The 25,287-nt window shown below is 32.4% G+C and overlaps 1 protein-coding gene across 26 annotated transcripts in view; it reads right to left on the reverse strand.

Annotated features, from left to right (window-relative positions):
- Positions 1-25,287, reverse strand: part of LOC126889414 (tropomyosin-2) — a 174,604-nt gene that overhangs the window by 16,646 nt on the left and 132,671 nt on the right. For 8 of the 26 annotated variants that reach the window (XM_050657696.1, XM_050657683.1, XM_050657703.1 and 5 more), the window contains 3 exons: positions 18,207-18,282; positions 14,781-14,843; positions 4,581-4,650 (listed from right to left, as the gene is read on the reverse strand). In XM_050657696.1, the coding sequence (XP_050513653.1) occupies positions 4,581-4,650; positions 14,781-14,843; positions 18,207-18,282 (209 nt within the window). Of the gene's footprint in view, positions 1-4,580; positions 4,651-10,846; positions 10,910-14,574; positions 14,638-14,780; positions 14,844-18,206; positions 18,283-23,754; positions 23,826-25,287 lie in introns of all 26 variants that reach the window. The other 18 variants (XM_050657698.1, XM_050657684.1, XM_050657693.1 and 15 more) reach the window with 5 other exon arrangements.

Raw genomic sequence — 25,287 nt, forward strand, 5'->3', positions numbered from 1 at the left:
GTTAATATTGACTGTAGGCTAAAACTACAATAGGATTTCAAAACTGGTATTTTTATACGAATTTTCAAAAAAAACTTTTTGAATAGGTTAATTACGGTCAAAGTTAGCCACTTTTTTTATTTAATCAACGGCTACTTTGTTTATAACAATTAAGCAACCTAGTCCGTCCCACCTTGACTTTACAGTATAGGTAACATAGGCAATGCAGTCCTTATGAGAGTTTTTAGCGCGGTGATACCGATTTTATCAAAAATAATTTGTAATCGAACATTAGAGAGATTAAATTAAAACTGTTTTAGAAAGACAATCTATAATTGGACGGCGTTATGCAAAAAGCTACCAACCCTCAATAGTGGCAAACTGAGATAATCAAGTTTAAAGTTTTTATTGATTTAAAAAATCTGTAGGATATGTTGCTACTACTTTGTAACTTTTTTTTGACTGTGAATAAATATTTTGGTATTTTCTACATGTTTAAATATTTTAATCGTAAATTAAAAAGAGAAATGGCAAATTTTTGTGGATTGGTAGGTTTCTGCATTTTGCAAAGTGGGAAATTAATACCAACAATATTAAATTAAAACAACAGTAAAGTAAGAAAAAATAATTTTTATTTACAGAAAAGTTAAGGATATGAATATTTAACGTATTAATTTAATACATTTTAATATTAATCTGCTTCATCCACTTCAAAATCTAAATCCTCAACATCTTCAGTTACATTGGCACCCTGCAAATTTTGATAAAAAGTCAATGCATCAGTAGGAATAAGGTGTATCATTTCCTTTAAATTTTGTAATTTCGCCTCAGCGATAGGTGTTCCGTTAGGCCACAGTGGTATTAAATCGCTAAAAATTTCTTCGTTAGCAGTTCTACCCTGAGAAGATTTTTTGATGAAATATTTTGATACGGTTGTGAAAAATCGTGTTGTATCATTAGCCGTAATGGGTCAGAATTTTCTATTTTGATTGACCTAATCTTCAACCAATTAATTTTTTCTATATCTTCGGTCACTTTGCGATTAGTAATTTTTTTCTCAATGTTTATTACGCCTAAAAAATCTTCGACGTGCAGTTGGGTTACTACCAATGGTCTCTGCTTTCTACAAGAACGCATTACCTCGATATAGTCATTTGGGGTATATAATATTTGCTGTCGTTTAAGAGCCGACCCAATATCACTGGAATCAGTGTCGTTGGGCAAAAAACTATGACCAGAACAGAGATATTTTACGGTAATGCTTTCTAGGTTTGTGCGTGTCCCATGCAAAATTGATTTAAGCATAAGTATTAACTTAATATTTCGATTTTGCCCACCGCAAGAATCACACCAAAGCGTAAGAGGTTTTCTGGAGTTAATTTAGTTCTTGGGCGCCCCTTCCAGCTGAACCTTCTACCCAAACGTAGCAGTATCCTCCATTTTCTTTAGAACTGTGTATTCCTGCATTATACACCCACAACTGACGCTTATAAAATACGATGCCTGTAGGTATTCTGGGAAGCGGTAGGGTTTTTTCCAAGTCAAAACTTAAACACTCTTGATCTGTTTGTTCAGTCGCTATCTTGAAATCACCTCTTCTCATTTTCTGTGCCTCCTCTGCAACTTGAAAATGCTTCGTATGTTCCTGCTTGAACTCACAATCTAGACCACTACTAAAACACATTAAACAAGCCGGTAATCCAGTAAACCACACGCAAAACAATACATAAAATTATTAGGTTAGGTTATTATAACTGTAGAGTTGTAGAACCCAATATTTGCAGAAAGCTACCAACCCACTTGGATGCAAGTGGCGCTTTATTAAAATGCTACCAAGTGGGTTGGTAGGTTTCTGCAAATTAGAATATCAGATAAATTTAATATGTGGCTTAGCATTTTTATAGTTTTATAGGTTATATATTAATCTAGAGGTGGTAGGTTTTTACAGAATGGAGAACTCGTATTTTGTTGTCCAAATATGCATCCAACCCAATATTTGATATATTGAGGGTTGGTAGCTTTCTGCATAACGCCGTCCAATTTTAGGATTTGTATGCGTTTAAGTTTATTTGATATACTATAGTTATTACGCATATGAATCCTAATACTGTAGATTGCCTTTCTAAAACAGTTTTAATTTAATCTCTCTAATGTTTGAATAAAAATTATTTTTGATAAAATCGGCATCACCGCGCTAAACACTCTCATAAGGACTGCAGTACCTATGTTCCCTATACTGTAAAGTCAAGGTGGGACGGACTATAGAGCCATTTTGAAGTTGAAGGTATATGTATATAGTTTATGTGTAAAAGTTTGAGTAAACTTTGAACCTCAATAGAGTGGCTAATAAAGTTTTAAAAATGGCCTCCTAACGGAACGGATTCGTGGCCGGTGGAGGGGAATTATTAAAATTCGTGCACTCAAAAAATGAAACTGATTCTTCAAACATATCCCACGATTAATATCGCCGGAGCTTGATGGATTTTGATCATAATTTTTTTAATTTGTATGTACTCATAGTCTTATAGAGTACGTTATGTACGCACATCCCCACCTAACATTACAAAATGTTAGGGGGAACTCCGCTTATCACTCAGGGATATGAAAAATAGATTACTACCGATTCTAAGACCTACCGAATATACATATATAATTTCATAAAAATCGGTCAAGCGGTCTCGGAGGAGTATGGAAACTAACACTGTGACAGGAGAATTTTATAGATGTAAATATACAGATGGCTATTAACAAATAGGGGTTGGTGATAGAAAAGTGAAAATTAAGGGTTGTATGTATTTTTTAATTCTACATCATATACAATTAAGGTAAATATTTTGTCCAAAAAAATAAAAAAAAATGTCAGGGTGTCAAGCCCCCTTATAACTTATGGGTATAAAAATATATTAAAACCTATTCTCCGTCCTATAGGATATACGTGTAAAATTTCATAACAATCGGCCAAGCCGTTTCGGAGTAGTATGGTAATTAACACGGTTACAGGAGAATTTGATGTATATAGAAGTAACTGTGAATTAAATAATAAAAGTGGCTCACTTTGACCCTAATTAACCTAGGCAAAAAGTTTTTTTTTTTGAAAATTCGTGTAATAATACCAGCTTTTGAAATCGTAAAGTAGATTTACTCTATAGTCAATACAGTAGAACCCCGGTTATCCGTGCTCCTCGGGACCGAAGGGTGGCACGGATAATTGAAAAGCACGGATAATCCGAACATGTATTTCTTATGTATAATACATATGTACGTATACACATACATATTATGTACCTACCATAAAAAATAACAGAACAAAATAAATCTTTCATTATGAGTCTCTCTTTCGTCATATAGAGTTTCTGTCGAGTGATTTACGATGACGTTATTTTGATAAAACCTCAAAAACGCAACTTAAGTAATAGAAAATCATAGCATGGATAATCCGCAGCACGGATAATCCGCACCCGGATAATCGGGGTTCTACTGTATTAACTAAGCTATTCAAATTGTTTATAAGCCAAAAATGACTATTTTACTAAACTGTTTTCGGAGTGATAAAAACTACTTTTTAATGATTTTTTTTCAATACATTGAAAATATAACTATTCTTATTGCACGTGATTTCCACAGAATTGCTATATCATTATTATTTTCTGAACAATATCATTGCGAATATCTCTTTGCCATAAGCAAATTGAATAAAATTTAAACTAATTGACGAATCGTCTTAAAAAAAATTGTGCATTATACGGAATGTTGACTCAACTTATCATGCAATATGAAAGTGTTAAGGCCATTTTCGCAAAAGTTATAGCACATTTTTTATTTTTGAAATTTTAGTCTTATTGTGCAATTTCCGAAGCAAAAAATGATCGGACCAAAATCCAAGTGCCATTTTAAACCTTGGCTCATCTACTAAAAGAAAAATATTATAAATAAGATATTTAATTACCCTATTTTTACCTGTAGCGATTTAAACGAAAAAAGTTGCCATTTTTGACCCTTATTTGTTAATAACTAAGTTTCTCGTCCGAACTGTGACGGGCATTTTTGTATTTATAATGTATTGGATATATAGTAACCAAAAAATCCATTTGCAACCTGGCTGCTCAAATGTCCCGATGGAAACCTTATTTCTCTGGACTATATAACATTTTACCATCCGATATCGGACTTGTAGATTGGATCTTTGGTTACTCAGAATTTTTTTCCTTTTCAAAAAGGTCGCTCTTGATTGCTGTAGATCGAATTTCTGATTTCGTATTTAGATCTTCATTAATCCAGACTGGGTAACATCTCTCGTTTCATTGGTCTTTATGTCACTTGAAGTCAAAAATAACGAGGAATAAACACGGAAATTTCTTACTTGTGTGTAAAATAATTGTTATTGACCAAAATTATCACATTATTTTTTGGTGGAATTGTTATTGATTCGAATCATCAACATTATTTTTTGGTGGAATTAGGTACATGTCTGATTAATAAAAAAAAAATAAAAAACAAAATAAAAAACTAAAAACTTATTAGCTGCATTTTAGTGTGACTAATAAATGTGATGAATGAACATAATAGTTCAACACTAAATGAAAGTTTCAAACGAATCGTACCTTCTAGTCTGTCGACCTCCTTCTGGAGTTTCTGTACTGAACGTTCTGCGAATTCAGCTCTTGCTTCAGCCTAAATGAAGAAAAACATAATTTTTAGTCATAGATTCGTGTGTAAACCCAAAATATCGTGACGATACTTTAAATGGGATATATTTGTTAAGGTATTGTCACGTTTTAAAGCAGTTTAATATTATTAGTTGATTGTTTACCAACTATAAAAGATGCAGAAATTTTTGAATGGGGGTACATTCATCAACGATACTTTTATCTTTGTATTTAATGATATTTAAGGGAGATGGTTTGAAATCAGCAATTCAAGCATATTTTAGTGATTTTTCATATTGTGATCAGTACAATTCAAAGAGTAAAAAAAATTCAAGAAAAAATATTGAAAAATAAGCTAAAGGTGGCAAATTTTTACAGACATAATGTATTTTGCGGTGGACATCAGAACTCGTCATTGAAACAAAAAAATCAAAAAGATGTTATTAGAGTAGGAGTTTCTCGAGATAACGCTGTCAAGTTTTTTAGTTTTAACGATTTTTGAGTTTTTGGTACCACTCAGAAGTCAAAACTACGAAATTTTTGGTAAAAAAGTTATTGTTGAACAAAAAATAAGCGCAAAAGAAAAAAATCTCAACAGCGTTACCTCACGAAATATCTAAAGAAAATCTTTACAAAATTTCAGATGTATCGGTCAAGTAGATTTCGAGTTACAATGTCCACAGCCTTTGAAAAAAGCAGTTTTGAGAAAAACGCGACAACTTTTATTTTCAATTTATTTTTTATTGTCAAATTGTAAAGTGATGCACACCGGGATATGTTTTTGAATCGCGGAGTAATTTACAAATGAGAATAACTGTTAAACGTTTCTCACTACGCTCAAGCGCACTGGCGGTAAGCTCTGCAAAGTGAGTCGAAAGTAGGGATATTCAACATGCTTTATTTCCGGTAATTTTGCTCCGATCAATCTGAAATTTTCAGAGAATATTCTTGAAGTTATGTACTTTCATTTAAAATAATAAAAAATTGAAAATTTCAAGATTTTCCTACCATACTCCCCTTTAATGGCAGATGATTGTTGTCAAAATAGAAAACAACTTTTATTAAACATACTTTCATTTGCATTTACAATCAATCTACTAAAATTTTTAGATGTTAGCACTAGACACGTCCCAAAAATACTCGACCTTCGTTCAGTAGGTATTTAGCGCCAAAATATTCTAGCACACTCTGTATGGTTCGAGAGTATTCATTACCTGCCAGAATCATCAAAGGGAAGCGTCTATTCCCTTGGTGTTACCCTGGCAAGCCTACATCCTTGCTTTTATTCTCATTTTTTCATAGTTTGCGGGTGGGAGTGACATTTGACAATTTCCGCAATTGTAGTTGACCAACCAGAAAGATCGCCAGGTCCTAATTCTTAAGCCTGTTGTCTTCCTATCTAAGTGGTCAGCAAAGTGGTTGCCTTTATTACCATTGTGTCCTTTATCCAACTATGTACTATCAACCGAAGCTTGATTTAGTGACTCCATGACACTCCACTAGCCCTGATGTGACACGTGGTATATTCAAGGTTAGTAGCGCTTGTCTGCTGTCCGTGCTTATGGTTTTACCGGCTTCTTTTCGGTTTATTCCTTTTGTGACTATGGAGCTACCAGCCAACCTTCTGAACTACGCTGGCATTTTTGCCCATACTCCAGTTTATTCTTCTTATCTGAACTTATCTGGAGTATATCCCGCATCCTGAGCCTTTTTACATTTTGGAGCCATCGGAGTATATGCAAAACGAATTTGCCACCCTATGCTGTCTTGTTTCGATTTTGTAGGGTTTGTCGAAGACAAACTTATGGTTTAGTTTGTTGAGCGTTGTTCCCTGTAACACTTTTGGTGCCCAAGCAATAGCTCCGTAAGTTAGCCAAGAACTTTAGCATATTTTAAAGGCACTTTTAGCTGTTGTGCACTCATCCATGATTTAGTCTAATTTCCGAAACTTATTTTTCTTATCGCACTAAATTTGACATCGCTGTGGCATGTTGAATGACGAGTCTCTTACTGATTATTTTACTTATTAATATTAATCCTGCATATTTTATAGTTGGCTAAAAACAAAATTTCAAAATAAGGTGTATAATGTCATTACTCAATTTTTATTCAATGTTGCTGCAAATGACATTATAGCATCTTCCATACGTAAATTAAAAAAAACATGTTAAACTATTAGTGTTTGGTACAAAATATTAAAAGCATTAGAAAGTTATAGCATTTTCATGCGCTACATGTCTAAAGACACAAAAACCCACTACACAACGTAAAGTACTTACAAAATTTACAGTGATATAATTCCTTCACCATCAAATAAGCTGTGAATGATATATTCTTAAACTAAAAGTTAACGAACCATAGAAGAGGATGATGGCAATTGTTTATTACATTGCTACTTCCTCAAAAGTTTTTACAAATGTACCAACAATGCAAAAGATCATATACAGTCGGAAAAATGAAAGAATACCCATGAATGATCACATCAATCACTTATTTTGTATTTGCTATCTTTTTCTATAACAAACGTTTGTCATTTATAGAAAAAGACAGCAAATACACAATAAGTGATTGATATGATCGTTCATGGGTATTCTTTCATTTTTCCGACTGTATCTAGGTACCTCATCTAATGTTTAGGGATGCATTAGTGCGTATTAGTCTTTTGATTTTACTGATACAAAACATTATTTGTTCATAATTTTCCAATTGTTATATATCCTAAATTGGGAATTATATCGTAGATCGATAAAACATCCCAAACGAAAAAACATTTTTGGTGCTAGAGAAAATATTTACTACATATATATTACGTTCATTTCCAAGATATTGTTGAGGTCGCACCCATCGGTGGGTGTGTCGTGACGTCGCAACTTGTTATTGGTTAGAAATTAATTTATTTCTAAGCATCCAGCATCCCTTGCAGAACTGTAAATTGATCGCTTCAGATAGGTAAACTTATAACCATCAGGCGCTGGTTTTTAGCGGAAAAATGCGTTACCAGTTTAAAACTTATTGTTTGCATGGTAAACTATTACACATATATAGAAATTATTTTGGGTAAATTACTTTAAAATTTAAATGATATATTTATATTGGGTGTCTCACGATGAATGGCCTATTAGACGTATCTGCCAATCTAATTGGATAGAATGGAAAAGGACAAATAAAGATAAATTACTACATTAGGACAAATGAAGAGAATTTTCGCATAGTTGGAAGAATGGAAGTGTAGAAGTCAGCCATGTATTCTGTAGCATTATGAATACAAGACCATTTTGAAAAAGAAGAACTAACAGAAAATTTTTTAGAATCTATGATTAGGTCACGTTTTAACAAGTACATTTTTATGTGCTCTTTATGTAAAACCAAAAAATATTTAGCTCATTTTTTTACTAAACATAGCCCCGCAGAAGTAGGTATCAATAGAAATTAGTGGAATTCCCAAATACCAACCAACCCTTCATCATCATTCAACCTCTTCCGTCCACTGCTGGACATAGGTCTCTCCCAATTTTCGCCACTCCACGGTTCTGTTCATCTTGTCATTTCTTGGACATTCGCTTAATGTCGTCCATCCAGCGTGTTGGTGGTCGTCCTCTGCTGCGCTTGTCTTCTCTTGGGCACCAGTCAATTAGTAAATTTATTTTAAACTGTTACCAGCTATTTATCACCAGCATAATTCCTGTCATTTGACATGTTCTGCGTGTCGGACTTGTTAAAATACCCAATGTTTTTGTCGGACAAACATTTTTTCATTAGGTATATACTTAACGTTGTTGGCTATTGAATAAACTTAAAAACAACCTGCTATTTTTCCCGATAACAACCCGATAATAAATTTTCAATTAATACTAGAAAGAACAAAATTTATTTTCATTCCGTAGATTTGGCAACAGCGCCTTCTAATATCGAGCATTTATACCTGCGCCGAGTCCGGCGCATGCAACCTTTTCGGGTTTTAAGCGGATTAAAATCTCGACTCCGTTTTAGGGACTTTAGCCAAAAAATTTCGCCATTTGTAAAAACTTTCGGTGAATGTATCTCAAACCTAAATATAGTTTTCTGTACAATATGAACAAGAAATTATGATTTACTTACACATTCCGTGGAAATGTTAACTGATGGTTATTAGTAACAAATGAAGGAATTTTAGTGCAACCATATTATATTGTGGGAACATGAATTTGGATAAATATACCAACACCAACTGTCTGACTATTATAAATACATTCTATAAGATGCTAGATTAGTACGTACATATAGTAAGTACGTTTAGTTATAATAATTGGATAGATCAACAACATTAATTATTTAACACGTTGACGGACCCATGCGTCTATAGCTGTCAAAGCGAAGTTCACTGTGGCGTGACGGCAATAGCCGTCCAAAACGAAACGGTCATTTTTAGACACTATCGCTATAGCGGCACAATGTGCATTTAGCGGCGTACAAGAAGCATACTGTCATGTTTTAGAAACAATTTTTTAGGTGGAATTTCGTTTTCCATAATATGTTACCCGACTTGCAGCTTCAATATGCACGTGGTATGAAGGAAGTAATGCTATCACGTTTTCTCTTCAATTTATAGTTATTATTGACACATTTGATATTTATTGTTTATACTGGTAAGTATTGGTCTATTATACTTCTAATATTTTAAAAATTACAAAAACATTTACAAGTGTTCATTTTCGAACTTCACTTGTTCCTACTGTCTGTCAACGTGTTAATATTCCTTGATTGCTAAAGAACTAGAACATTAAGTTTGGTAAACCAATATTAACAAATCATATTTGTAAAGGCGACTTGAAATATCAGTTACTCATATTTCTTTATGCTCGTGTAATTACAGTTTATTTGTTTTAAATATTGTGTCGTGCTCCACAAAATATTATTTACCTTAATAACAATCTGCATCTTATAGATATATTTTTGAGTCCCTTTAAAATCTGTGTACATAAACAATAAATATATTCATTTAAAAAATCAAATGGCAATAAACTATCGAAATTTTAATAGTAGTAGTAATACAAGGTAATTTACAGTGAAACATACAACAAGAAAAAAGTAAGTAATAGAAATCTCGACAAAATATAATGAACGAAAACACGTGAATGCTGATTATCGAGAGATTTTTGCTATTCTCTATCAAACATACTGTTACTTAAAGCAGCTCTTCCAGTTCTATTTCGAAATCTAAATAGGTTGTGTGATTATCGTCAAGATTTTCTTTTTCTAGTTAAAGTACATCTTGTAGACCTTCCTCATAGTTTTCTCAGCCTGGTTTGCCCTTGCTTATCCCACAAAAAGTGTAAACAAATATTGTATCTGTTTATTTGGGTTTGCTTTTATTATTCGAAGACTTTGTTGCTTTGAACTATCTTTGGTCACGTCGCATATTTCAATTTTGTAGATATTAGTGAGGTAGAATTAAATGTATATATGATATTCTGTGAGAAAGGCAGAGGAGAAACTGTCGTATTCTAAACTGAACGTATATATCCAGGCTACATGTATGTGCTCTATATATCCTGTATAGAGGTCATCGTATGTGCAGGAAGTAACACGAGCAAAAATTAAAAAAAAAAAACTAACACAACCGGCCCAAATAATCGTTCAGACAGTCTACTATGGCTTGACACACTTAAGAAATCATTCGTCCGATCGTTTTTTGAAATTTTACTGGAGGTAACAGGTACTGCAGATGAATCTCCAGTAGCCAGAAATCTGAACGTCAGAGCTCGGCGTTCTTCTATAGCTATGGCTTTTCTATAGCTACATCCTTTCTCTCCATTTTTGCTAGCTCGGATACTATTGAGAAAGTTAAAATCCACTCGTAAGAGTTTCTGAAAGTTTCTTCTGTTTCGTGCCCAATAGTTGCTAACATTTGGGCATTCCTTTCCCTGCAACCATCGTGGTTCTGTTTCTTTTTTATGGTTTCCTGTATATAAATGTAGGAAAACTTGGACACTCAAGAACGATTAAAGAAGCGAAGAAAAAATTTGAACAAAAACAGAAAATCAAAGAGTGATATATAAAGTAGATAACAAGAGAGAAGGTCAAAGAGAAGATAAATGTAAAGCTATTGCGGATTTTATTTTAGAAAAAAAATAAAACTTATATTTATAGTACTCATATGCGCCGTTTTATTTCATATACATTAAATTATTCTGAATTCTTTATTGTTCACAGATCCCAACCCAAAGTGCCAGCAAACTTACTTCACGCAATTTATCAGAGGTGACACGGATAATGTCTTCGCTGTGTTCTCTTGTAACAGCAGCCTAAAGAACATACACAAGGTGTAGACATGCGGAATAAACAGGGAGCAAAGTGAGGAAAAAGGTTTTAACAAATGAAATAAAGATACTGCTATACAAATACACTTTCCAGATCGATTCTTATACAGATAAAGCGTCGTTCGATTTAATAACTTAGCATAAAAATCGATTTTTGGAAATATCAAGCTAAAATTTATGTTTATAAATTCTGTTCTGTTTTCTACCGACATAATATACATACATGTTTTGTGATTATGAACAAGTTATTAGCTTCCTCAAAATCTTGCACAAAGAATAAATACAGGGTGGTTCATCTTATTCGCCTCGGTCTCTGTACGGAAAACCACTTGGTATTTTAAAAAAATTTCTTCACTGAAATATACAGGGCCTTTAATACTACAACCTAAAAATAATGTGAATTATACAGGGTGCTCCAAAAAAGAGTGGTATATCAAAGTTATATTTTTTCTTATGGAATGCCCTATATCTGATGACGTTATTGAATTGACCTTAAAAAATAAGCTATACTTTTATAAGGGTTCCCTATACCTAAATACAGGGTGTTTTGATTTATTTCGATCTTTATGAAAATGTAAGGTTTTAGAAAAAAATAAATATCTACGAATCTAAGAATCAGTAACAAATTCCTTCTTGGACCTTAATAATAGACTATTTAGCATACTTAAACAGATGCTTACTGCAACAAAATTTCTTACAGGGTGGTGAAAATATGAGATTGTTCTATTAACAAATTCAAGCTGTAATAACTTACTTATTTTAAATAGAACACCCTGTATCTTACCAGTCTATCGCATAGAAAATTTACTTAGCTTTCAATTTATATTAGGGTTTCCTATACCTATCTTTTACAGGGTGGTCAAAATATTAGATTGTTCTATTAACAAATTCAAGCTGTAATAACTTACTTATTTTAAATGGAACACCCTGTATCTTAAAGTACTCAAGAAATAAAATTTACTTTGCTTTCAATTCTTATTAGGGTTTCCTATGCCTATCTGCCTTCATTTTTGAAATATTTAAAGATTTCCTAATTTGTAAGCTTTAAAAATTAGAATTAAGTACCTATGTCGTGGTTATGTACAACACATCACCAACACCGGCAATATACTTAAATATCTTAGTCAAGATACTTTCGTTAATAAAATTCATATTTTTATCATTTAATCACACTGAGTGTTCTTATTTTAAATGACATACTCGATATTCTATTCTTTATAATGGAAAATATTTAAAATCTCTTCAATTCCATGTAAACATTCTCAATTCACATGTATTCTGTAAATGTTAATTCCCATGTTATTCTGTAAATACCCATTTTTACATATTTTTGTACAATAGGCTCGTTTTCGTCATAGTAGCCATTGCATTTAATTGTCTGTAATTGCGATTCAAAGATTCAAACAAAAAGTGGTGTTCTTAAATTTATTTAATAACCGTTGGTTTAAGATATGGAAAATACTTATACGGAATGAAATATAATTTAAGTATCTTCCAGAATACGGCATCTAATATAGGGTATGCAGTTTAATATAAACATATTATTCAATGTCACATGTAGGCCAAAATCAACTAAAATAATACAACACTCTGTGTGATTACATGATAACAATGAAAATTTTATTATTGACAGTATCATGTCTAAGTATATTGCCGGTGATGGTGATGTGTTGTACATAATATGTAACCACGACATATTTACTTAATTCTAATTTTTAAAGCTTGCAAATTAGGAAATCTTTAAATATTTAACAAATGAAGGGAGATAGGTATAGGAAACCCTAATAAAAATTGAAAGCTAAATAAATTTTCTACGCGATAGGCTAGTAAGATACAGGGTGTTCTATTTAAAATAAGTAAGTTATTGCAGCTTGAATTTGTTAATAGAACAATCTAATATTTTGACCACCCTGTAAAAAGATAGGTATAGGAAACCCTAATACAAATTGAAAGATAAGTATATTTTCTACGCGATAGACTAGTAAGATACAGGGTGTTCTATTTAAATTAAGTAAGTTATTACAGCTTGAACTTGTTAATAGAACAATCTCATATTTTGACCACACTGTAAGAAATTTTGTTGCAGTAAGCATCTGTTTAAGTATGCTAAATAGTCTATTATTAAGATCAAAGAAGGAATTTGTTACTAATTCTTAGATTCGTAGATATTTATTTTTTTCTAAAACCTTACATTTTCATAAAAATCGAAATAAATCAAAACACCCTGTATTTAGGTATAGGGAACCCTTATAAAAATATAGCTTATTTTTTAAGGTCAATTCAAAAATGTTATCACATATAGGGCATTCCATAAGAAAAAATATAACTTTGATATACCACTCTTTTTTGGAGCACCCTGTATAATTCACATTATTTTTAGATTGTAGTATTAATGGCCCTGTATATTACTGTGAAGAAATTTTTTTAAAATATCAAGTGGTTTTCCGTACAGACACCGAGGCGAATAAGATGAACCACCCTGTATAGGGACGTAGATACAGGATTGACACACTTAAATTAAAATGATGGGATTAGTATTACATACAATTCTTGTACTTCTGAAAGAAAACTTATAAGGATTGGATTAGAGAGAAAAGAAAGAGTTATTAGACAAGAAATAGGAGATGAAGAAGAAAATAAAAGATTGAAAGGGCTGTAGCACCATTGATGATAATGAAGACCTTACATGTCCAATATATGTAGAGCGAATGAAGCTGAGATAGGTAGATATAAAGCTTAATGTCAATAAATAATACCGATACAGACAATTACTGGATTACTGTCATATAGAGATGTGTGAAAGACTAAAACTGACATATAAATTTGGTGTAATGAAGAATATATGGAAGATTACCTGGAAATTCAGCAAAATAGTATACTTATCTATGGTTTCTAGTCTCCAGATAATTATTAAAATAAAATGAAGACAGTTTTCACTTTATTATTGGGAATTTTATCATAATCTCGACTGATCTCTAGATACTGGCCTACCATACCTTTCTTTGCTATTGGAACGAAAAAATTAATTTTGACAGACCTCAAATAACGGTTGAAGCTCTGCAGTGAGTCGATTGATGACACGGAGTCTAGAGAATTCTCACTGTTACTAGAAGCGGGCGATTTGGCAAGGCCTACGCAATGAATAGAGATGGGCGGACCACGCCAGATCTTTCTAGAATAACGTATTTATGTATAGATTGTTAGTTAAGAGTAGTTAATAAGACAATTTCGAACTGTATGTACACTTCTAAAGAGACAGTTTTATATAAATTCGAACCGCTGTTTTATTTAAAATCGTTACAGTGGTGTCACGTGCGTGGGGTAATTTATTAATTTAAAAATAAATTAAACAGTGACTTATGAACTTTGAAAAGTACTGTTCGCCGAGAATATCCGCGTAGTTCGGTAGTGATTTTATTTATGAAATACCTCACATTCTTTTAATTGCTAAATCTCAACAGAATATGAATTTATATAACATATATCTTTGCTTTCTACTAAAAACATATACAAAAGTCCGATGCCCTCCAAGATACAATGACTAAATGGCGACAATATCCACAATGAAGATTCGGCGAATGTACAATACTATGGGAATAGCTACCAATCCGCTATACATTCCTCAAATGGTACCTAGAGAAAACAATTACCTCTCTCAACTGCTGCTCCACCTGTTTTAACGTAACCGAGTACTCGTCTTCCTTGCGGGTGGCCTATGTTAGTCAAAATAAAATCATAAATATCATTAGAACACTGAAACATCAATCATCGTTACATGCTAAAATTCAAGTAAACGAAAAACAAAAACATTATGCGCATTGTTAAGTAGAGCTTGGTTAAAGCACTCCATCTGTACCTCCTTTAGACGGGTGGTGAGGTTCTTAATTTGGTTTTTGTATTCTTCTTCGCGTTGGTTGGCCTAGGTAAGGTTTTAGGAAAAAATTATTACAATGAACAATAGAAAATCAATGTTTTAAATCATTGCAGATTGCAAACAAATAAGGTTGATACAAAACGTCTTACATTTTGTTAATATTAAAAAAAAGTTTATAATAAAAAAATTATACGAATACTGCTGCTCTAATTGTCTTTTGTATAATTTTACCGATTTTTCGCGAAGTTTCGAAAATATTACCTATATTTGCCAATAAACAATGCTATCGACCTAAATCTTAATTTTTGACATTGCCTATTTGTAAAACGACAAGAATAAAAAGAAGCAAACTGGAATACTTCGGTCACATTATGAGAAACAGAAAAATATTAACTTTTACATCTCATCATACAGGGAGAGATCCAACGTAAACGTGGACCGGGCAGAGGAACGTCATGGCTTAGAAAATTAAGTCAATGGTCAACATTTGCAATGGTGATTTTAGTTCACAACTGAAGGTAAGAAAATATAGCGCTCATAATGTGGTGTCAGTGTTGCTCTATGGAATGGACGCTTGGATCTTACAGAAGGAAATTAGTGATCAGCTAGCTAGAAGCATTTGAGATTTGACAAGTATGAGATTTGAGAGGAAATAAGTATTTATCATTGCAGATGATAACATGAGACAAAATATAAGAAACGAGGAGTATTGGAAGAAGTATAGGTATGTTGTTCTGAAGCTATTTTCTTGTGGCATTTTTACAATTTTAACTATTTATAATGGGAAATAAGCCACAATATTATTAAAAAATGATTTTTATTAAAGGATGTGGATACCCATACTGAAAGAGGAAGTCAATAGAAAGAAAATACCACAATTAGTAAGTCAATAGTCGAATTAGTACATATTTTATATTTTAGTATTACTTATATATCCATGTATGTATTATTGATATTATTTATAATTTAAACAAAATTATAGTAAAGTCAGAATTTGGTATTAATTTTGAGAGTAAATTAAATGTAAGAGCAAATACTTACGATGTCGGGATAGTATCACGAGGTTTTTCCTGGTTTTCCCTCGTGATTTACTATGAGATCTCTAACGCGAGAATTTTAATGTCACCGTTGCATGTGGTTGTCTTTTTAAAGACAGATCACATGCTATGATTTTTTTGTGACGGATATTCTTGAGTTGGGGTTGATTTCATGTAATCGAATGAACTATCTTTCAGTAAAGTCGTCCCAGGAACGCAACTCATAAATATTGGCAATATCATTTTAAAGTCTTCTACTTTAAAATGTATCATATGTATCTGAATTGCCGATATAAATGAGTCAAATTAAATAAATTATTAGAAGAATTTTTTTACTAAGCAACAACATTTTTTGTTTATGTTAATAGTATTTTGTATTTTGACAACGGCACCCGATTTGGGCGTCGAAACGTTAATAAAAATCATTTTTTAATAATATTGTGGCTTATTTCCCATTAAAAAAAATAGTTAAAAGTATAGGTATAGAAGTATAAACGCAGTTCGTTAGAACTATTCAAAGTTGCAGTGTCAAACGTGAAAGAAGCCATGATGATTACCAAGCTCCTTAAAGAAGACGACACCTAAAGCAGAAGGATCAATACTCCTGGTGGTTAGGAAAAAACAAACAGATAGCAAGATAGCAACAAACACTCGCCTGAGGAAATCGTCAAAAAAAAAAGAGATAAATAACCATAGATCAAGTTTAGATATTTGTGTTTCCAGTTAAATAATTTTTTGGTCTGATATAGAGAATAACAGTCAAATTTATAGAATAACTGTATCTGAAATGTACAATCCCATAAGCAAGAACCATACAGGTACACTATAAAAGAACTTTGACCTATCGCTATAAAATTTTTAAGGATAAATCAAATCGAAAATGTTTACTTGGATATGGAAATATCACCGCAGATGAAGTTTTTGCTACCACAAAAAATTGTTGATTTATGTAAAATCTAGGTTATACATTGTCGATAAACTCTTACAAGACAATTTGGTTCACTTCTACAGTTTTAGTACTAATCATTATTGTATGTATATCTAACTTAAATAAGAGAAATTATTGTAGAAATTAGATCAAAAAACTGACTCGTTTTGTTCGTAACACTTTCAAAAGGCAATAAGTATTAAGTAAGCATTAGCGTTTATCAAATATTCATTAAAATCGGATAATCATTAAAAATGTAAAACGTTTTACATACCAACCAAATAATGAAATTATTTGTATCACACATTAGATAATTTATCAATAAACTATAAAAAATGAGAACAATAATAGTTCGGGAGGTGTATTCAGTTTTATAAAAAATTCCTAAATATGTGCACTACTAAAACAATCATTTTATTAAAATTCGTGGCATCTAAACTTTCACGATTAAAAATATACCACAACTTTGGGTTCAAATGGGGTAGTGACGCTGTATTGTTGTAGATGTAGCGTCACTAGCATCTTCTACTTAATTCCCACTCTCACCATCACTTGGTGAACCCCGGTGACCTGAGCAACCCTGTGGAAGATTGTGGTACCCAACCCCAGTGGGAAGCATTGTCAGGGCTAACGAGAGCGGAAGAAATGGTCCTCCTAACCAAAGACTAGGAGGTTGGCCAACAGCTTGAACGACTTTTCTCTTAAAAACTTATTGTTATGAAAACACAAAGAGAAAATCTGGACAACGGAAAAGATGAATTCTACACCTTGGATAAAGAATATTATGATCGATGCCCACGTCATGACGTGCAAATAATTGCGGAGACCTTCATGCAAAAAGTGGCAAAGACCAATTTTGCTTGAGTTTTCCAGCAAACTATAGGATGTGACTTAGGTACATGAAAAGTGTCAAATGATAATGGTTTGATACTAATAAACTTTGCAAGCACCACAAACATGAAAAATAAAGAAACAAGACTTCCCCATAAAATGATACACAAAGGAACATGGAAATCCCCTGACAACAAAACCGTTAACCAGATAGATCACATCACTAATTCCAATCTCATGGACGTTAGAAGCTACCGATGACCAAACAAAGATAGCTATCACTTTTTTGTAATGGTGTTCAAATGTGAAACAAGACAGAATTAATGTGGATAACCTGCGCATTGAAACCGTTGCGAGAAAGTATGACACAAATGGATAAGGAAATGGAGAGCCTGAAGGCGGAGAAAAATGTGGACAAAATGTACAAACATAATAATTGACAAGGCAAGAGGAATATTGGGAAAAACCAAACCAGTTTTGGTGATGGACCAAACTAGATGAGGAGGAAATACCCTAAACAGTTTGTAAACAGGAGGGCTACTGTTTCGAGTTCTGAATACACCTCCCGATAAAATAATTTCTAAATGACATTACGAAATAAATTTTTCTTACCTTTTCTTCTGATACTTCAAGGGATTTTAAGTTATTGCCTACTACGCGAAGTTCTTCCTCAAGTTCTACAATTTTGCTGTAAGAAACAAAAATCAACTTTAAGCATAAGTATACAAGAACCGCTAGAGATCAACAGCTGCTATATCATATAAAAACCGTGATACTGAAAATTTTTGTCGTAACATGAAAAATTAGATGAAATGCTCAAAGATTCAGATTCTGAACTGTTTCTAAAACATCCCTTAAAAAATCTAAAATGCAAACTATGGCGATTTTCGATTCAGTCACTCTTCCCCAAAGGTCTCAGAAATCATATTGTCTCACACACTCATGATTACGGTCCTGTGCTTTAGAACAGGACCGCAATCAGTCGACAACTCTCTTTTCACTGCTGGAAATATTCCATGTACCGTTTCTATCGATTCGGAAATGTTCTCGTTGCCTGGTAAGGTTCCAGAACATTTGTTCTCATTTATACAGGGTGATTCATTAAGAATGTCCAATCTCTCAGTTGTAGATTTCAGACCTTAAAATATCAAGATTTAACCCGAATCACTTAATAAAATGTTACAGGGCATTTTATTTAAAAATTTAATAACTATTTTTACCCAGTACCTACTTTAAAAGTATTTGAAATATCCTCGTCATACTTAGCAGAAAGTGTAGGTACTGTACACCCTACTAAATTATGTTAAATAAACATTTCTCGCTACTACCAGAGGCGTACGACAGGGGAAAGTGAACGGTTGACCCTGCCCAAATTCTACGCCACTGATGGAATTGCTATTTTAGCATAATTTTTAGATTATCCAATACTTTCCATGTAAATAATATACTCTTCATTCGTAACGATAACATCCTCAGTTTTCGAGATATTTTAAGTTAAAAATGAAAGAGCACAACAATTAAATCAAAATAGCTATGCCGATTCATTTTCAACATCAAATATCTCGAAAACTAATGAATTTATCGTTACTAACGAAGAGAAAGTATCGTTATTTACGTAGAAAGTAATAGAGAATCGAAATATTGTGCTAAAACAGCAATTCCGCCAGTGACGAGAAACGTTTAACATAATTTAATAGGGTGCACAGTATCTACACTTTCTGCCAAGTATCACAAGGATATTTCAAATAGTTTTAAAGTAATGGGTAAAAATAATTATTAAATTTTTAAATAAAACATCCTGTAGCTCAGTAACGAGCCACATTTTATTTAAATGATTTGAGTTAAATCTTAATATTTTGAGGTATATAATCTACAACTCAGAGATTGGACATTCTTAATGAATCACCCTGTATAAGCTCGCTGAGGCGGACAGATCAAATAGAACAACTGACAAGTACCATCAAGGTGATGCCAATAGTCAGAAAAGACACTTTACACGAATAATACAGCTTAGATGGGTTCAAACTTTCACCAAAATATCCTAAGAAAATATCTTTGAACAATAATTGGTTTATGAAAGCCACTTGTTATTAAACAAATTTCATGTTAATATATTAATTTTAAATAAATATCCTCTGATGTATTATAGTAACCGATAACAGCTGTTGATCTTTACCGAATAATTAGCCGCAAAATGGATAATATAAAAACGAGCAAATCCAATCTAAAAATAAATATTACATTACAAACAGTAGTGAGTTCTCCAAACACTCATAGATAACAGTGTGTCATACTCAATATTTTGTAATTGAACTCAGTCACTCAGTCCTTATATAGACATAAGTAGAATACTTCGCAGAGATAGTACTTATATAGTAGGAAAAATGAAAGATTACCCATCAGAGATCATATTAACACATTTTTTCTATGCTCCAGAAGATATTGAACTAGTACCAGTACTATAAAAACTGCTTATATAAGTATTACATGTACTTGCGCTGGCCAATTTTTTTTTTGTGATACGATAACAGAAAAATACATCGTGTTTTATATGTTCGTTCATGGGTAATCTTTTATTTTTCCTACTGTACTTGTAGTTATAACATGTACCTACTAAAAAGAGTGCCGGCAAAAAAAACTTTACAAAGTGAATAAAGAGCATAAATCAGGATAATTAGTATTTTAATTTTACAAACTGGTGTCCGGTCCTGGCAAGAAGGTAACAAACACGGTGCGACAGCAGCTCCTGACAAAACATAGGTTTTAATAACACAATTAAAAATTTAAAACTTGGAAACATTTTAATAGTGAAAACATAAGTGCAGTGCATCAGTGAAGGGCACCAAAAACTGATACTATTTAAAAATGTAAAAAGAAGAACAAACCACTTAAAAACAATAATAGGCTACACGCACCTAACACCAGTTATGATACACTGCGGTGCAAAAAAATCGATCCACTAAGAATTTGGTCATTTTTGATGTTTCGAATTTCCTAAACCTGTTGTCCGATTTAAGTGATTTTTTACCACGTTATAGCCTTATTCATTGACAATATCTCTGTAATAATATTGTTGCTAGACAGTCAAACTATCATTGTATACCAATACCGGGTGTACGAATCAAACTGTTTTTTTCTCAAAGTTCGCTTCACCCTGTGGACTATTCTGCCATTTATAAAATACTGAAATTAAAACCCAACTATAGCCTCAGATTTTCTTTTTGTCTTTCGATTCATTCGCTTATGTTGGATAATAACAAATTTAGGTACTTTAACAACTGACCATGTTCGTCATCAGTACAGGGTGTTTCTAAAATATTTGCACAAAACTTTAAGGGGTTATTGTACATGAGAAAATAATGATAATTTTCTTTATTGCTTTAAAACCAGTTGAGATGTGCAAATCAAATTTGGTGGGTTTTAAGACGTAGTTATTGCACATTTTTTGACATACAATTAAGAATTTAATATTCACCAGTGGCGCGCAGACGGGTATTATGACCGATAATATTATAAAAGAATATAAAATTCTTAATTGTATGTCAAAAAATGTGCAATAACTACGTTTTAAAACCCACCGAATTTGATTTGCATATCTCAACTGGTTTTAAAGCAATAAATAAATCGTCAGTTTAAAAAAAATGAACATCCCGTATCTCGGAAACGAAGCGTTTGCGGACATATGATTATAAAACAAATTTTCATTATTTTCTCATGTAAAATTACCCCTTAAAGTTTGTCGCACTTATTTAGAAACACCCTGTACTGATGACGAACATGGCCAGTTGTTAAAGTACCTAACTTTTTCATTATTCAACATAAGCGAATGAATCGAAAGACAAAATATTAAGAAAACCTGAGGCTATAGTTTGGTTTTAATTTCATTATTTTATAAATGCTAGAATAGTCCACAGGGTGATGCAAACTTTGAGAAAAAAACACAGTTTGATTCGAACACCCGGTATACAATGACAGTTTAACTGTATAGCAACAATATTATTACACCGATATTGTCAATGGATAAGGCTAGAACGTGGTAAAAAATCACTTAAATCGGACAACAGGTTTAGGAAATTCAAAACATCAAAAATGACCAAATTTTTAGTGGATCGATTTTTTTGCACCGCAGTGTAGAATGATTACTGTATGCTGACGACGTCGTTCTCATAGCAGACAACCCGAGAAAAATACAACGATTAATAATTGATGTATGGACTGAGGAAATAGACAAAATGAAATCAGAAATAAACATCAGCAAATGCAAGACGATGAAAATACGTCAGCAGGAGCAGGAGATTGGAGGCGAAACACGAGTGTTCTGTAAAGGACAAGAATTGGAGAGGGTGACGGCCTACGAGTACCTGGGTAAGATAATACCGAATGACGGAAAGCTAGACCTAGAAATTGCAAATAGGCCAAAGAAAGCTACGAAGATATATTATGCGATTAATAATAATACGATAATGGGAAAAAGGGAAATACACAGTACCAACTCTTCTATATGCAAATGAGACATGGGTTACAGCCCATATGACTGCCATAAATGCAGCAGAAATGAAGCAGCTGAGAAAAATAGCTGGAAAGATGAAGATGGACAAAGAAAGGAACGAAAACATCAGAAACGTGCTAAGTCAGGAACCAATGGAGAAAAAATTGAAAAAAGAAAACTGAATTGGTTTGGACGTATAACTAGGATGAACGGAAACAGACAAGTAAAGAAGGTGACAAATGCCAAAAGACAGGGAAAAGAAGGCAGACCTATAAAGGGGTTGATGGAACATATCGAGGAAATCGGGACCAAGAGAGGGAAAACAGTCCAACAGATGAAGGAAATGGCAGGAGAACGGAAGGCGTGGAAGAAATGGGTAAAAGATGAATACGTGATACCAAAGTCCGACAGTCTTATAGGGCATAGGACAACGAGAAGAAAAAGAATTTTACAAATTAATACTTTATAAGGATATTTCACTTTGGGTTCTGTGGCAGTTATGGAAGGGTTCAACATTGCTACACGCCTGATGATGGAGTCAGTCGTAAGTGATGTTTTTTAGAAGCCCCAGAACCAGATTTTCTTTCCGGAACAGTCCCAGAAGTCTACGACGTATCCGACCATTTCAATTGATAAACTGAATCTCTTAAAACACCAATATTTATTTATTTATTAATAACAGATACAAACAGGTTTCCCTACTTACATGTATCCGTATCTATAATGACAACAGTTTAGTACAACATGCACAAAATGTAATAATTCGAGGTAATAGAGACAAAAACGACAGATGTTTACCAGCAAAAACGTTAAAAATAATATAAAAAAAAACCTCTCTTTATATTATTCATGCAATAGACGTTTAAATAATTGCAAGTTTATTCCAAATAATTCCAGACAAGTGGTTGTTAAATCGTTGTAAATTTGGCACATTTTATTAAGTGGGCTAGAAGTATTTACAAAAAATAATATGTTTCTTGGCGGGTTCTGTGATCTGGGACATAAAATTGTATTTGCCCCAAAAGATCAGGCGAGTCTATTAAGTGATTACATAGTTTATAGAGAAAAATTAAACAACGTTGAAGTCTTCTTTGCTCTAATCTTTTTATATTAAATTCTTTTCTTAATGGTTGATACGAATCATATTCTGGCGATATTTTATGCTTTTTGTAAAATAAATATTTAATAAACTTGTTTTGAATTGATTCAATTTGCCGCATGTGACCACTATTTAATAAGGTACTCCAGACAATACTCCCAAATTCTAATTTGCTACACGTTTAATAAGTCCCCATCATTTTGTATGGCTGAGACATAATATTTTGCACATGGAAGTTGAAACTTAACGAGTGCTATATGAAATATCACGTGCTATGGTAATTACAGAGCCCCCTTTTCAAGTAACGTTGAAGCATGAACTTTCTCTTCATCTGCGAGTTTCTTTCGCCCCATAGTTTTTACTTCAATTTTTCAAGAAGTTTCCTGACTAGATATAGAAAACTGAGGTACAATATGATTATAATCAGTACAATTTCATTGTTTAACGAAATACTTGTCATACATTAACAAATTTTAGAATGTAGAGAACCTCAATTTTTTGGGCAACACCACTGTTTGTACCATAATATTAATATGTATAAAATATAAAAAACTGAAATAGCAAAGCCTTACTGTTCGCTTCCATCGGCTCGTTCTTCTGCCCGTTCGAGATCCTGCTCCATCAGTACCAGCTTTCGGGCGGCCTGTCAACAGCAATTGCAATCATGCAGCAAGCAAATAACGACAAAAAAACTAGTTAGTATTAAAATAAAAGGTCAATATGCAACCAATAATCGTTACTAGTAAAATAACTTTTATCCGAAACTGTAGAATGTTTACTAAACGTACGTTTTTTATAATTTAATTGAATGTGATAAGTTTAAACTTAACGGTTGAATAACCAGTAGAAAAACGTACGGTATTCACGTTTGAACATTGTGATAGATTTTTTAACCATTAGGCAATCTTGCAAATATCTTAGACGCATGTCAAAATTTTCAATGTGTTTTAAATGTACATATTCATTTTTTTCGAATCCTTAGAAAACTAATAAATATTTTTGAAAAATTTAAACGCAGAATGAAAGATTACATTATTACCGAGGGCCGAAAGTCCCTGAAAACTTCTATAATGTTTATTTTAATAAGTTACAGGGGTGAAAATGAAAGAGAAAATTTAGTGTGATTTTTAATTGCAAATATTTCATTCAAAAAAAAATAGTTATTTATATATCAAGTCAGTAAAGTGACTCTTTATTGAACGAGTCTTGATATTACGAGAAGAGCGAGCGTAGCGAGTGAGGTGAGTAACAGACGAGTTCGATAAAGAGTCTTTACTGACGTGGTACATACAAAATGTTATCGCCAACATAATTTGATTGGAAATCAACTTGGAATTTGAATTCCGATGACTCGCACTTAAAGTTGATTACGTAAGAGTTTGGGCTCTGTAATAATTTAAAAATATTATAAAATTTATAAAATAAATTGAATAAAAACCTGTCGTTTATTTAACTTCTTTAAAATCTCATTATAACACTACACAATTTTTTAAATTTGATTATCTTCATTATTTCATAAAATTAATCATCTTTAATTTTAATAATCCGTGAATGAAAAACTGGTAAATGAAGTACTGAAAGCTTGACAGCTTGGATAAGGCCTAAATATATTTTATCTACAATTTCACTTTCTACAATAATTTGATATTGGTTTTAACACTTACTTGCAACTTACAATTTAAGAACTTTTTAAAATTTAGACGTCATAATAATTTCATGACAGTGATGACAGATATCTTTTGCAATATGGCCGTTTTCGACTTTTAATCGATAGTTATCAATATTGAATAATTACTAAATCGGTAAAGTTTTAATTTATTTTATATGAATATATTTACAAAGTACTACAGAATTTCACTTTTTGTCATAAATTTAATTGTTAATAACGCAAATTGTGTACAATATTTTTAATAATTAAAGTAAATAAATTTTAAGTTCATTCAAATTCTCGCCATTCGATTACTGGCATCGACAACTTACATTCAATCTGGGTTAATTTGATTAATCGCGACAGGTAAAGTAAAATTCTTTTTTCAGTACAATAAAGAGTTACTTTACTGCCGCAAATGAGGGCAAATGAGTACAATAATGAATGATTTTAGTGA

Source organism: Diabrotica virgifera, chromosome 8 (genome assembly GCF_917563875.1).
Source record: "Diabrotica virgifera virgifera chromosome 8, PGI_DIABVI_V3a".
Taxonomy (NCBI): domain Eukaryota; kingdom Metazoa; phylum Arthropoda; class Insecta; order Coleoptera; family Chrysomelidae; genus Diabrotica; species Diabrotica virgifera.